The sequence below is a fragment of the Phalacrocorax aristotelis genome, chromosome 7 (genome assembly GCF_949628215.1).
Source record: "Phalacrocorax aristotelis chromosome 7, bGulAri2.1, whole genome shotgun sequence".
NCBI classification, from domain to species: Eukaryota; Metazoa; Chordata; class Aves; order Suliformes; family Phalacrocoracidae; genus Phalacrocorax; species Phalacrocorax aristotelis.
Window position 1 is genome coordinate 44,353,762 of NC_134282.1, and position 16,090 is coordinate 44,369,851.

General features: G+C 40.3%; 1 protein-coding gene across 2 annotated transcripts in view; it reads right to left on the reverse strand.

Moving 5' to 3' along the window:
* Positions 1–3,893: 3,893 nt before the first annotated feature.
* Positions 3,894–16,090, reverse strand: part of HOMER2 (homer scaffold protein 2) — a 57,506-nt gene continuing 45,309 nt past the window's right edge. For both annotated transcript variants that reach the window (XM_075100483.1, XM_075100485.1), the window contains exons 4-9: positions 13,675–13,767; positions 12,207–12,346; positions 10,499–10,655; positions 8,182–8,292; positions 5,621–5,701; positions 3,894–4,196 (exon numbers count right to left, since the gene is read on the reverse strand). In XM_075100483.1, coding sequence (XP_074956584.1) covers positions 4,008–4,196; positions 5,621–5,701; positions 8,182–8,292; positions 10,499–10,655; positions 12,207–12,346; positions 13,675–13,767 — 771 coding nt within the window. In that variant the 3' untranslated portion in view covers positions 3,894–4,007. The remainder of the gene's footprint in view (positions 4,197–5,620; positions 5,702–8,181; positions 8,293–10,498; positions 10,656–12,206; positions 12,347–13,674; positions 13,768–16,090) is intronic.

Sequence of the window (16,090 nt, forward strand, 5' to 3'; positions counted from 1 at the left end):
GTTTTAATTTGGGGTGTGAAACAATGTGTCAGTTTTAAATTTTGAAATAATTTATTCCACAGATGAAGCTAAGGTTATTTTCCAAAATGTGAATGAATATAACAAAACGCTCCTTCCCCTTGAAAACAATTATCTTGATATATTTTTACGTCACTAAATATTTTTAGGTTTTGTGCTAATACAAAGTGGACCTGTTTATTTCTCATTTTGGCCATCAGAAAAAAAAAAACCACACCATTATTCAGCAGCTCTAACACCAACTCTAAGGAGCATCTCACTGGAAAGCCCAGAAAGCAGTAAGACACTCTCTAACCTGGTGTCACAAGAGGCCAGCACATATTTTGCTCCCAGAGCCACCAGCTTGGCAATGCCACCAGGGCTGGACAGGCAGGATGGGCAGCGTGGTGGGATCCATGGTGGTGCAGCCAGCACGTATCGGCACGGGAAGTGACAAGCACAAGACCTTTATTAACAAAAGACCAAGTAACTGAGGTAGGATAGATCCTGCCATCAACCACTTAAAGGAAGAAACGTGTGCCCAGAAAGGGAACCCATGATTGCCCATAGTGAGATACAACCTTGTATAAAGACACCTCCACTCAGTCTCAATGGAAATGAAGCATGACCTAGTTCATTGCTGATGGGGAAACCGGGGTTTGCACAGCACTGAATTTTAATTTTAATAACAAAACCAAGCTCTGCAGACCCTCTCTTGGACAGGGATGAGGATTTCTTGGCCCTGGCAGTGTTTGGGGCCATCTCTAAGCAGGCAGCCACTAACTGAGCGCAGCTCCTAGCATGGGCTGAATCCCCAATGTTCACAAAAGGAGGAACAAATGTATCCATGGGACAGTGTGGGCACATTGGTGAGGGAAGGCTCACCGCCCTGGTGCTCCTGCCAGGAGGGAGGAGGCATTTTGATGCCAGGACAAGTCCCTGAGGAGCAGCTTAGGGGCTGACAGTTTGGCATGCAGGGGTTATTGCTGGGCCACCACAGAGCATCAAGAAATAACCAGTGTGTGACACCAATGGCCCTCGCTCAGTGGGCACATAGGGCTCCAGTCCTGGGGCAGGGATGGGGTCAGGCTGGAGGAAGGAGCCACAGCTGGCATCCAAACACTCCTCCTGAGAGCATGTGCCACCTCTTCCTAGCATGCTTTTGGCTTTTGAAGAGGAAAAATAAAATGAAAGAGAGGGGAAGTTTAAAAGAGATGGAGTTTGGGGGAGGTTTTTAAGTGGTTATACATAGAAGCTCTCAACTTACTACTGCTGGGAAGGAAAAGAGAGAAAGAAGGTAATTATAGCAAGACCTTGGATGCTTGAAGGATGGAGTTTCCCACATCATATAGCCATGTACAGGCATCCCTAACAGCTCAACATCAGAGCAATAGCAAATAAGGAAAACATACATTTGGGGCAAGACTAGAAGAGCCAGATCAGGGATTACTCTAAGGACACCCCATTATTCCTCTGGTGGGCATGAAGCACCCAGAAATAACTACCCGTGTCAGAGCTGTGCACTGGTTTAATGTGCCAGTATTAAACTCCATCTGTTAAATCAATGCAATCCTATAGAAACACTTCTGCGGTTTAAGAGTGGCTTAATACATTCCTAATGAACTGGATCTGAGAAGGACCTGACTGAAGTGGGGAAAAAAAAGTCTGGATTAACCCCAATAAATTAATTTGTTTGCAGAGCCTTTTGCATCCCTCTACCCAGAATCACATTAAAAATCATATTTTGTATTAAAACCAAGAAGGAAGGCCTACGACTGGTCAATAGGAAAAAGATGGAGCAGGATCCTTGATGTGAAAGCAATAAAACACTGTGACGAGGAGGGCCCTGACTACCTGTATTGCTTGTGGTTCTTTGTTGTGCTGTCCCCTAGTTCCCATCTGATGCAGGAATCTGCTGCAGTTCAGGAACTCTAAAGCAGCATGGGAGGAGAGGAGAAGCAGGACAAGCTGCCTGTTAAATGATGGTGTCTATCTGACTTGCTATCAAATAAAAAGACTAAAAATGGAGATCACTTGTGCTCAACTACACATAGTTTCTGACGTCATTTTCAATTTTGAGAAGTCTGATCTAACCCCCACATTATGCAACTGTTGAATCCTCCATGCTGGCAAAGTCTAATTTTCACACGCCTACATGCTATGTACCTGATTTTTATTTTTATTTTTAAATATCAACAGCCTACAGGAATTTTTTTAAAGAGACTTAAATGGTCATAATGGTTATGAAAAGTCCCGGCTTCATATCCGTTGTAAAAGCAAAAATACACAAAGTCCAGTCTAAAAAACAGACAATGGAGGTAATGCTACAGTAACATATGAAATGAAAATTCAAGGGACAGTTGCAGACAGAACTTATCTCCAGCATGTAGATTATATATATCCGTGTGCAAAAATGTATTCAATGCATGTTTCAGCTATAACCCACCTTTCTTTTAAAGGTCACTTTTATAATTGAGATGTGCTGAGAAAAGAAAGAAGTCCCTAAATAAAAAAAAAAGCATGGCCATTTTATATCAGTCACTGCTAGAATGCACTAATGTGGTGCTTAACAAAGCTCTCACTTGAATTAAGCAAATAATAATGTCACATAAAAATTCTTTCATGAATTAATTCAGATCCCATGTAAACAGAGTCTCAAACCAGGCAACAGAGGAAGAAGAGAAAGAAAGTGAAGGCAGTCCTAGCAGCAAGAGCAAAACTTGGGCTGAATTCTCCTCTCTGGCTCTTTTACATGCCTGCCTGTGATGAAGTGAACTTCCTTCTTGCTGGAGACCTTGCATTTCTTAAAATGTATTTAGAGCTGCTGAATACAGAGAATACAACAGCATTTCTGCCTTTTGTGTTGTGTTTTTTTTTTGGATAGTCTAACTTGTTGACTAATTCCCACCCTACTGCCAAGGACACTTGAGGTGAGACTACAGAAATCATAGGAAAGGATTTTCATTTCATGTGATCATGACCCTGCCAGCGTCCTGGACAGAAACTTGCTTCTGAGCAACACACATTTTGTAGTAACCTCCTACTGCTCTTCAGATCAATGCTTCCTTCTTCACTACTGTGGAAGTTTATCAACAGCAATCAAGTTGCACAGATGTGCCTTGTGTACAAACCAGCTGCATATCGTTTTTTAAAATAAATATCTGGTCCCAAGACTTAGGTGGGCATTTTTCAGAGATGCACATAATGACTGAACTATATAGGTTCAAAATTGAAGGCCAAAGAGAGATGATCTTTCTAAGCAGGAGAAGCTGCCCTCACCTACTGGGTAAGACGCAGGACTTGAAGAGCTGAAATTAATTTCTGCACTGTTGCCTTTGCTCTGTATGGGTCCAGGCAAGCATGTGCAACCTGTATCAAAGGTTATCTGAAATCCACTGGATTTTGTTCTGCGGATCAGGCCTGACTGACATGGTCCCTAAAGATACTGGTATCTGTGTGAAGTGATTCACTTGACTGCAGCTCATCATAGGCACATTTTACCAGGCTGATTTACAGACTGCAGGAGCTTCAGTTAATCTTCTAACTGCTCCACCAAGGAATAAAAGTGGATGTTGCTAGGAGTGCTGATAGTCTGGACAAGAAAAAGACTTGTTTTCTGTTTCTATGGTTGCAACAGCCCTTAAGAAAGATATAAATTTCCCTGCAACAACTAACCGCATATTCATTTTAAGGTAGATCTAGTTCCAGATTCCTGAGACAGAACCTTTTACCTGTTCCCAACCCCAAGAAGCGAGAGCAGCAATATAGAAAGTTTCTAATCTCAACAGAATTCAGTGAGCAGCACGATTGGTTTGGAAAATAAACAAACAAAACCAACAAAACCCCCAAAAAACCCACAGCAAATTTTCAGCCTCTATATACAAAACCAATGCAAACAAGTGGAACATTCTAGTTATATTTTGTAAAACACATGTTTGGGATCAACAAAACATCAAACATCCAGACCCTAGATTACAAAAAAAAAATTAAAAAAAAAAATCTATTGCCAACTAGTTGTCAACTCCAAGTTTAGACAGTCCTTGTCGGAAATCATGTAATTCATCTATCTTCCCATCTAGTACATCTAAAAAATTCTTTAATTCAGTTTTAAGGTTGGTCTGCCTATGTTTGCTCTCTTCAACTTCTGTCCTTAGTGTTCTGACTTTCTCTTCAAGATCTTTGTTCTTTTTCTCAGCAGCCTTAAAGACAAAAGAGACAGTAAGATGAATCATAAAGAAGGGGTAATGGCATGCAATAGGGTAAAGCAACAAATGGCAGCTGGGCTGTAAAAGTTTGCTTTGACTTCTGCAAACTGATTAAGACAAGCACCAACAAGAGCAAGCAGCATGTGCTAGTCAGATTAAAAGGAAAGAAAGCTCACGCAGGAAAGGACACAGATTAACTGGAAAAGACGCTTTGCATCAGATTTTGTCATTTGGTTGATATCTTAAAATTCAGCTGGATTTAAATCATGCACTGTGCATATATTTCTGTCATTGCTACAGCTACGGAATTAGACACTATGCCACCAGTTACATACAGAATTATCTATGATGGTTTAACCTTCAAAAACAAGCTTAGAAAATACTGCCTGAGGAATAATATTGTTTTACTCAGCACTTTTGGATTTATTGGCATTTTTTAAAAGTTCCACATTTGTGAGCACCCAGGCAAGGAATGGGGCAGCCACATAACACTTCTCTTGCTGCAGTCTGTTCTATTGTTTTTCCCTCTCATTAGCTCTTCTGTCTATTGTTCTCCATTTCATTTGTTTAAGCACACGCTTATTTCACCAAAACCTATAGACAACTTATTTTACCATACTGAATCAAATGAAATTAATATTTTAACCATTTTCAGCTTCTGCACTCCTCAGCAGCCTTCTAAATTACTTTACATAATTTAGATTATCACAGTGATGGCTTATTTGATTTATTAGATTTGATTTCATTGATGAGACTGCTTATATTTGTTGTTGTCCTTTCACGTGCTAATTCATTGCATTTACATAAGCCCCGACTTTACCAAGTGATGCCCAATGCCCAGCCTCTGGCTGGGGCAGGGCTGCCGCAGCCCATCCAGCTTTGGTGGAGTGAGCACCTCCCAGCAGAGGAGACACATGTGCAAAAACCAAGTCACAGTGAGCCATGCTATGCTGGAAATGAATGGCACAGCATATAAATGCATCCTAAGGTGAACCTTTTTCCCTTGTGGTGTGCAGCTATGCTCATCTGCTTCTTTCCAAAAAGCCTTCCCTAGTGCCACTGCGGCAATTAGCCGCAGGTCTTGGAGTGCTGCTTGACACACGTGGCTGCGGTGCAGCTCCACAAGCCCAGAGCAGCAGAAATACAGGACACAGGATAGCCTGGAATCTGCAGGGGATAGACACAACGCGATCCCAGGCAAACTAATTTCTGCAGACAGCAAGGCAAAGAAATGGAGCTATTTAATTACTCCTGTGCTGGGATGGGTATGGTGCATTTTTGCACATAATTAGCATTTTTTGTTTTTACTGCTCTTTTGCCTTCAAACACTGAAGTCTCAACAGAGAAAAGCATACAGTAATGAGAAAGAAAGTAAATGTATCAACTGTTTTAAAATTACTTTCATTGCTAAACTGTACCTGTAATTGTGTAGATACAGATTCACATTCTGACATTAGCTGTGGTATAATTTCACCCTGTTTTCGGAGCTCTTCCAGTTCCTTTGAAAACATAATGGAAAAAAAAAGAATGCAAGCTTCAATTTAAAACATAATGAAAATCTGAGAATATGAAATGACTTTGCATATTTTATTGTATTCTGAACAGTATTTGGATGTAAAACAATCAAAATAGCATGTCTGCATTCCAAAACACATGCTAATTCACTACTAAAATACATTTTTGCACTATGTTTGTGACTGTACTTCTAAAACAATGTAATCTGATCTCTAGCGTGAATGCCATTAATTATATCAATGAAATCTTAACCTAAAACACATACCCATGCAAAAGATACATTCAATAAGAGAGAAATCTGAAGGGCTGTAATGCTACTAGCAATTTATAGATGGTAGCAAAGAGCAAATTAGATGTGAATTTTCCATTATATATAGCAGCAAAGAAAGGCCAATGGCATTACGAGCTGCATACACACAGGCATCATTACAGAGCACAGCTGTAATGGGCTCTACTCCACTGTACAGCTCTGAGAACTCCCCCCGCTGAAATTTGTATTCAGTTCCAGCATGACTATCCAAATTGAGAGGACTAGCTGAAAGGAGTTCATCAAAAGAGCAATGTGACTTAATAGGAGACCCTGTCTCTGATGGAAATGAAGAGAGCTGACTACATTAATACCACAAACGAACACCACCAATGTGGTCAGTAGGAAAGGACTCAAAGAAAGCCTGCACGTTTTACAGAAGATTGCCAGAGCATCTGAAAAGCACAACTGCAGGTCCAAGAGAAAGTCTGTGACTTGAAGAGAGTGCAAGAGCCTCCTCCAGAAACTGCCCATGTAGGTCTGAAGAGTAAACAGGATTATGTCCTCTCTGAGCTGTACTGACACAGGACAGCAAAACCAGTCCTATCTGAAAGGCGTATTTCTTGGCTGTGAAATATGATTTCTTCCCTTAAGGTGAACTTACAGCACAATGCGAGCGTAACAGAATCCGTAAGCCAAACTCTTCCACAGAACCAGACAATAACATTTTTTCCTCAAGTCCCCCTGATTCCCATGCATATAAATCTGTATATACATAGATAATGCCTGGGGGCTCAGATCTCAAAATATATACACATTATACTATATATACTTACTGTACATATATATACACACACTACTATACTGTATACTTACTTTATATAGTATAATAGAGCATGTGCATATATAGATATACATACTATATATGCTATATGGCACACGGTATATATAAAAATATAAACATTTCACTAGATAGCTCTGTCCTGACTCCCATGTCTTTACATTTCTCTCTCATTCCTACATGAGGAGGATATCAGCAGCTCCTCCTACATGATGACACCCATGAGCAGGCTTCATGAATTGCACACCATGAAAAGGTTACTTATGGGTGGTTTAGACCTAATCAAGAACCTGCTAATGTAAGTATACAATTTGAAAACAAGTTAGTATATTGTCAGTGTAAAAAAGATAGGCATGTAATATTCCCAAGCCAATCAATCTTCTGGTTCATTTAGTACCGTAAAAATTTGAATCTTGAGGAAAACACTAGCAGAGAATAAGGGTTATTACACATGCTATTACCACAGAAAGGTTGGGAAGAAAGCATGACATTTTCTTTTGAAATATGGGGCTGAAAGACTTATTATATTTATAACAGTGCATCAAAATCCATCTCCCTAAACTATTTCCTTGTGCCATCTTAAAACCCCTTAACAGCACTGCTTTTAGGAGCACCAGCAGAGATGCTGTAATGGCACATGGCAAAGTTTACTGCACCTGCTGACAGCTTTTTCTCTTCAGCCGGCACAGAGCATTTGGTCACTGTAATGAAGGAAAAAACCAAGGATCCCATTATTTTCCCCACTGCTCATGGGCTCCAAGCCATCAACATCATTCTCTGTAGAAAAATGAACACCCTTGTACGTCAAAAATGACAAACTGGGGTACTCGAAATGAATCTGAATTTCTCACTCTTGGCATTAGTCCTGAGATCAGAGGGAGACCATAAAATGGCAAAGCGGAAGACTATGAGCTATCCAGGTAAAGAAACAAGACTCTTTACACAAACATCAAGTTATTTTGTAAACTGTGTCTTTTTAATGATGCTCCTGATGTCTGTGGAAATTCAGGACATGGGGACTAGTAACAAAATCTGTTCTCAACATATGTCTGTCTGGCTTTGGATAACTTGTTTCATGACTCCAACTCTTCTCTTAGGAGTAAAGTATTGTATACATAAAATTATCATGTTTGTTAACCACTGCCAAATTAAAGTGTGTTGTCACAGCACATAACACATCATGAAATTGAGACCGAGGAACTCTATCAAACTATTGCTAAAGTTGTACATGGAAAATCTAGAAATGGGTGACACCCTGAGACACTGGGCTTCTTCTGGCTGTAGGTGAGTCAGTCCATAAATCTACATCCCAAGTGTGAAGCAGATGTAGCCACTCAAACTCTAAAGCATGCCATTTCTGTGTTCAGGGCACTTACCAGCTCTTTGTCCTGAAGTTCTGTTTCCAGTTCCTGGAGACGTCTACTCAGCTGAGCATTTCTTTCCTTCTCTTTATTTATTTCATTGCACTGTTCCTCCAGTTCTTCAATCTTTAAGAAATGTCAGACATTAGGTGAAATTTTTCAAATTTCTGGAAATTTGGGGCAGACCATGGCTGATGTAGATGGACATTACTCCACTGAGCAGGGGGAAGCATGGAAAATTTGTCACGGATCTGTTTCCTAGATCATAGCGTTTCATTCACTGCAACAAAATTATCACATCTTTCCTTAAAAAAAGCCAATTTACACATCCACTAGGAAGCCCTGGGACTACGTTTATTCTCTCTTGCACAGTATCTCGTATAATTACTCAAGATTGCGCAAAACACTGAGCTGCTAAAGTGGGGTTGGGGATAAAATCCGCACTTCATTTCTATGAAACAACATAAGACTACAACAGTGGTGTCTCCTAATGCAGCAAAGAGAAGAAACCTCTCCAGTGCTCCCAGCTTTGCCTCCTCATGGGTTGCTTACTAGTCTAGCTGCAGCATGATGGACACACCATCAAAACTTTGGGGGGAGAACCAGTTCAGAAGAGCAGGCACCGCTTCGTTCTCTTGCCCAGGGACGTGCCTTGCTCTCTCCATACTTCCTGCTGCCAGCTCTGGACTTAGCTCCCAGGAGATGCACTTCCCACAGTGCTGACAGGCCAGCTCATTAAAGTATGTACTTTAATTCTCAGCTTCATGTTGCTTTGGGATTACAACTTCCCTCATTTGAAGGTAGAGCAATATGCAAAAAATTCTGACCCAATTAATAAAGGAGAAGGAACTTCCCAGGGTGCTGCAGTGGTGCAGTGTGAGTGTTGAGCAAGGAACCTACTTGGGGGAAAAGCTCCGAAAACCTCTCTGCACAGAATAAGACAGCACGTTATACAGACAGCATTACTGCACAGTCTGGCTAGTCCCCCATACGATGACTTTGCAGCTGTAGTAAGGCAGTGTTTTGATAATCTCATATCTATGCTGCAGCTACTGACATGTGGCATGTTTCATCAGTTAATGTTAATGAGAACAACTTTCTCTGCAACACTATAGAAAAGGAAGAAACAACACTGTAAATACCATACTGCTCCAGTCTCTCGCTTCTCCCCTATCCAAGAGACTGGATGTGGGAACACAAATCATGTAACAACTCTGGTTTGATCTCTGAATTATCACCATGCACACCTAAAATACATGCAAACAGACAGTATCTGCCTGGGAAAAAGGTTGCTCCGCGTGGAATTTCAGCGCCGACAGGCAACCCAGGCCACCTCCAATGCTGAAATACTATCTGCAGCCTACTGCCATACAAAAAGATACAAAATTCCTTCCCTCTTTGAAAGTAAACACTAAACAAAAAATCCTCACTACACTGGATACAATCTCATCTCTACACCAAATGTCCCATCTAAGCAAGCAGGGAAAGGGTCCAGATTTTTCAAAGACATTTAAGATGAATAGAGTGAAATTATCCCTGTGAGCAGTGCACATGGAAACCAAGCTTCCCCGTGCTCAGGTTTGTGCCAACCCTGTGTGGGGCTGTTACAGATGGCACTGTATTATTTGAGGGACAGTACCAATGAATACTCAAACTGAGGCTTTAAAAATTTAAACTTCTCAGTTGTTTCCTGCTGTAGCCACTGCTCACCCTCAGTCTTACACTACTGAGAAACATTGTGCTCCGTAACAGAGGGGAAAAGGCTTTTGACAATGCCTTTTGGCAGGTTTCTGGATGAGATGTGCTCAGCGCTAGCGCTGGAGGACCCGGCTCACAGCCCACAGTGCTGAGGACGTAACTCATGTCCTCATTCCCCTGCCTGCCATTGGTATTTACTTCTAATACTGAGTGGTTCCCAGCTTGGTTTCCTGTGGGTAACCAGGCCATAACCTTGCCTTCTGCTCATTCATCTGGCAATATTTAAGTGAGCTTTGAAAGGGGTACGCAATAGTAATCCCACTTTTAAAACCTTTCTGTTTTATCATCCCGGCCACCAACCCCTGCTGACAACAAGTCTCCCAAATCAAGAGGCAGGGAGCTTCACATGATGTGGCAGCACAAGTCCTCCTGCTGACCCCCAGCCCTTTGAACTTCCCTGCCTGCTATGTGCAGAGGGAAGCAGCTGCCTTAACCCCCCCATCCACTTCCCTTTCAAAGACAAAATCTGTCTCCTCACACACACAAAGATAAAGCAGCAGAAATCCAAGAGAAAGAGCAATGGCAGGAGCAGCTGACTGGAAGAGTCAGCTCTCTGATGGGTATGCTCTGCTACCTTGCTCCTGAGCTGGTCGTTTTCCTCCTTGCAGGCTGAGAACTGCTTCTTCCAGTGCTCAATGCTGGCGGCGGACTCCTGCAGTGCCGTGGTCAGCCTGGCGTTGCTCTCCCGCAGCGTCTGCAGTTCCGTCTCCCACTTCTTCACATTGGATGAACTGAGAAAACCAGGGTGTCATTAGCTGGCTTCACCTTATAATCCTGCATATCACTACTCTACCTGACTGCAAACTCATCCACCCATGGTGGGTGTTTACCAATGATCTGTTGTTATAAGATCAAGCATACTCAGACATATGTACTTGCCCCTAGCCATTGCCTGCCTAAGGAGAACATAAACCTTAAGTTGATTCTCTCTGCCAAAACAAATGGATCTATCAACTCCAGCAATGGTGACCTGTGCTTCTGGAACAAAGGTCCTGCTTTCAAAGCAGGCTGTAGGGTTAAACTGTCAGCTGGGATCTCCACCATTTGCAAAAGCGTTTTACTCCAGCGCCATGCATGGTCTGTGCTCACCTCCAGAGTGGCACGGCTGTGCCTCGCTGAGCACCTGCTGTAGTGGAGGCCTGGGGACATGGTACCCGTGCAACAAAATGGCTCTACACGTTTGCAGTGGTACAGTAATTCAGAACAGAAGATGTCAGGGGGTTCACACTACTTATATTTGATTTTTTTTTTTTAATGCTCAGCCTTAAATATAGAAGAGTTACGTAATGCTGAAGAATTAAACTACTCATTCCCCAAAGCTTCAAGCTGCAGCGTAGTGCATGAGTTTAGAGAGTGAATGGAAAGGAGGCTTTGAAATTCTCTACATGCTAGCTGCTACTTGCCTGTGGAGGTGTCTTCAGCAGGAGGAACTAGCAAACGTTATGATCTGAAATAGGTTATGCCACTGAAATGTCAATAGAGAGAATCTACTTCAAATATAATATGTGCAACCTCAGAATTGCTCACTGAGTAATGCTGGTTATGGTACTGCTGCCTTACTTTTTAAATAGCTTTTTAAGAGTAGCCTGATGCTGTTATATTTTCTTTCCATTCACAGATATATTCATATGCAAGAGGCAGACAAGGCGAGATCCCAGCAGAGAATTATGGTATTTTAATGTTGTAACTTTGCATATTCCAATGCCTGTATTTTCACTAAAGCTGCAAATTACTCTTCTCAGTATTTTCAAATAATTTATCAAAGAAAATAGCAAAAAATGTAACTTCAAGGGGCATTGTCCACAGCTTTAGAAACATCCCACTAAGACTTCTAAGCAGCCTGGTAAAATTATATTTCTCACTTAAAATTTTTAAGGTTGAGTTCACTCCCTTTTATAATTTTAAATATCCATACCTATTTTCATCAAAGTAAATGTAGTGAACTCAAAGAGTAAGAAGAGACTGGCTTCATATCTTATCAGAAGCAACTGCTTGCCCCATGGACTTATTGTTACTTCTGTAGCTCTAAAACGTCACAAACGAAGGTGGTTGTAAGAGTTGGCATCAGCGGAATAAAAGAGATCTTATTTCATCAGGAACTGGTTCAGGAAAAAACTAAGTCGTAAATATCTCTAGGAGGTACTTGCTAAAATCTGCTCACTCATCCATTCTGCTGTATCATTTTAAATTAATGCAATTACATTAGAATAATTTATCTTATTAGCTATCAGATAATTACAGCATACTATTACAATGCAATTTAGGTATTAAACAAACTTCACCTTTGGGCTAGAGCAATTTTTAATTTATCATTCTCAGACTTGAGATGTGCCTCAGCAGGACCCCCATGTGATGCTTTCTCATCATCTGTTCCATTCACACTAGATGCTCGAGTGGAAGATGGTGTTTCACGTCCAGATTCCTGCAGCACAACACACAAATGAACACTGGGCTTCTCCTGCATCTCCTGCAATACCACCACACCAATGTCTTTGTAATCTTGATCCTACACCGCCCTGCTGAGACCTAGGCTGTGTATGCTCTCATGGCGGAACAGTGGAAATAAATACATGCCCTTTACACCTTGGCTGCAAAGCTGGTCTATTTAAATAGAATTATAAAATTACAGTGATATACAAAATGGAAATCTAAAGTGTTCAGAGAAATTTTTTAATTGTTTTAACTGACAAAGCTTGTGTTTTCTAAAGGTTGTTTGGGGTTTTTTTTTAGGATAATGAAACAATGCAGTGCACCTGGAAGCACAGGAAGTCCAAACCAAAAATAAATAAAAAAAAGAAGATACTGCTCCTCCCAAGTAGCAGTATTCATAGACTGCTTGGTGCTGATCACCAAAGACTAAAGTGAATACAGGCCATGACCAAAGTCTTCAAAAAATTAGTATCTAAAGTCAGCCTCTCAGATCAATACTTGTGGCCTTGGGAGCTAGTTGCAAGACTAACAACATCCAGCAACTTTTTTCTGATCATGCATCTGAATTTCTCTCTGATCAAAATTCATCTAACTTTCCTCCAAACATTAGCCTAGGCCAAGAACACCTGCTGAACAGGGTTCATTCTCACCTAATGCAATGCGTATGAAATTACCATAAAATATAGAGAGATACTGGGACAACACTCAGTTTCCTCAAGCTGTAAGAAACCCAGATCTCCCTGGACATGGAGGCACTTGGCTATATCAAGGTGTGCTGTCTAGAGAAGTGTACTGTACAAATATCCAACACAAGCTTCTTCCAGCCACTCACTAAAGCACTGCCTCTGTTCCCACACCACGGCTTTCAATCCATCACAGCCAGGCAATGAAACACTATGGCCACAAAGTCAGTCTCGCCACTGCCAAACCAAACTCCTAAAAAAGTATATTAGACAGATAGCAAAAAGAAGTATCTTGATGAATCTCACTGTCTGCTGAAGCACTACACTGACTTACTTTCCAGTGACCCAAAGTATCTGTAACAGCACAAATCAAAGGATGTGTAGCTTTCCCTGTTACTGCAAAAGTACTGCAAAACAGCACAAGAACTGCTGAAAAAAATTAGATATAAACAAGGCAAAGAGCATGGATGGATGAAAAATATTCCTCTGACAATGTTAATGTCCAGCAGCTGACAATTACCTTCAGCAACCTTCATTTTATATACTTTAAGCTTGCTGCCAGAAGCTGGTACACTCTATTAGAAAATTTAAATTATTTATCCTATGTGCACACAGGTATCAAAGCTAAATTACAAACCTGGGAATGATTGCTTGAGGTCTCAATTTTCTCTTGAGATCTGTCTCTTGCTAGTTTGGCAGCTTCTTTTACTTCCTGGAATTTCTCTGCAAACTGGAAAAAGCATGGAAGATATTTATTAGAATGATTTATCATCTGTGAAACTGTTCAGATTACTATATTTATATGGTTCATATATCTCCAAAAGTGAACAACTAATTTTGATAATTTGAAATTTTTGGCAAGAAAAAAAAAACATCTTAGTTCTTTGGCAGGGAGGTTCTTTCAAATGGAACAGGGGTGTTTCCAAAGAGGGATATCTCTGTAGCTCTGGCCAACCACAGTAAAAACCATGGAGAAAAAAAGAAGCTATTAGCGTCTTCTGGTTTGATTTGGTTTTGTTCATTTCCTCCCCCTCCTCTGTTTCACTCAATGTTGACGGTCTATTAAAAGTTAAAAGTACAAAACACATGTTTGGATTAAAAAAAACCTCAAACAAACCAGTCTTCTATTCCTAAATGCAAGTCAATTAAATTAAAGGATGCAAATGAGCTCATGAGATATCTGCAGGGTGCAAGCAAGGGATTATCAAGACATAGAAAAAAGTAGAAAAAGGTAGATCTGAATGCACGATGGGGCCATATGCATCTTTCCTGGTCTAATTTTCTTTTTACTGGCAAAAATAAAGGTAGAAGACTTCAGGGAAAGGCTTGAATGCTTCCTGTAAGAGGGTTATATCAAACTGGGAAAGGCAGAGGAAAGGAAAGGTAAAGATGAAAAGTAATGATCCCAATCTCTGCAAGTTGCTGTAGGACACCTGCTCCAAAGACAGTCTGGCACTTTTGAAATACAAGTATTATCAAAGCCAGTCAGGGGCACAGGGCTTTAAACACTTTAAACAGTGCTTAAAGTTTTAAAGGGAGGATTGCAAACCTGAAAGAAAAGGCATAAATTTTTAAATTAAGAACCTGTATAAGAATAAGTAACTTTGTGCTCCTGCTAAAGCAGATTGGTCTTGCTTGCCTGTGTTTTAAGAAACTTGAAATGCTAGAAAGAAAAGACACATTAAAAGTGCATATAAATAAACCTATTTTATTTCACAGTTCGGGAATAAAGGGACTGCCATTATATCCTCAGATTATTCAGAACACAACAAAATTGTAAATAAAAGCATGAACACACATCACACTTTACAGTCAAAGAATGGGAAGAATCATTATCCATTTACTAATCTTACCTTCTAACTTTTAGATTTATAGCAGGTACTTAGCATGCTCTCAGTAAAATAATGGAACTATAAAGATTGATAAAACAAATCTCCAACTGGTCTAAGAGAAAACTGGATTTATATGTGGAGGCACCTGTGTTTTGTATGACACACACAAATGGAAATTTCCAACAAACACACGTACATAATTTGTAAATCCTACGGATGAGCCCATTCTGAAAGCCAAGTGAAATTTTGGGTGTAGACTATGATCTGTGATGATGCTTATGAATGAAGATCGAGCTCTCAAATCCAGTTGTTTTCTATACAACAGCTGAAACTGCATATGCAAAGTACATGCTCTTGGATGGCAGTGGTTGCTATGTGATGGCATGTGCAGTCACTACGCGCACAAATGACTTGATTACCTTTGTAGTACTATAAAGTTCATTAGGAACAACTACATTACATTTTTGCCTTAAGTGATTTAACTCCAACTTTACACAAAATGTATCTCCTGCTGTGACAAAACAGCTATAACAAACTGATTATTTCTAAAATATTGTATCAACAGTAAGGTCTACACTAGGGTTTCTTGCAAATAGTAAAGGGTTGGTTTTGAGTCCCTCTTTTACAATAAACCTTTATGGGCAAGTATGAAAAATTTATGAGGGTTCTTCATGGACTATATGAAATATGAAAAGAAAAAGAATTGGAAGCTATCTATCACATTTTATTTTTGCAACTATCTTCATAAAGCACACAGGAGACTGCTGTGAAAAATTATGTGAGCTGAAAAGAAGATGACATTGTTCCACATTTTCATAATAAAAAACTGTATATGACTGAGCAAAGCTAATCTTCAATATAAAACCGCCAATAATCTCATTGCACAATAGATTTGAGCCATGCCTCTAGTTTACCAACACATGTATTTATTCACTTATGCTTGTTTCTAAAAGCAAATGAGTTTTTTCATCATCTTTGTGACAGATCTTTGGCTTTAAGAGTCAAAATATTACCCTTCATTCTTTACATTTGCAACAATGATAAGATGGCTGTAACAGAAATGGTGGTGAAAGACTGTCTCTGGGTTTTGTTTACCCCACACACTTTGAAACAGTCAGTCCTTAAAGAATTCTGCTGTTGCTTCTTTTCCATTCTTAGCTAATTAATACCTGCTAGATTTTACTAACAGTCTATTTTTGAAAGCTACCGAGGATCACTTGG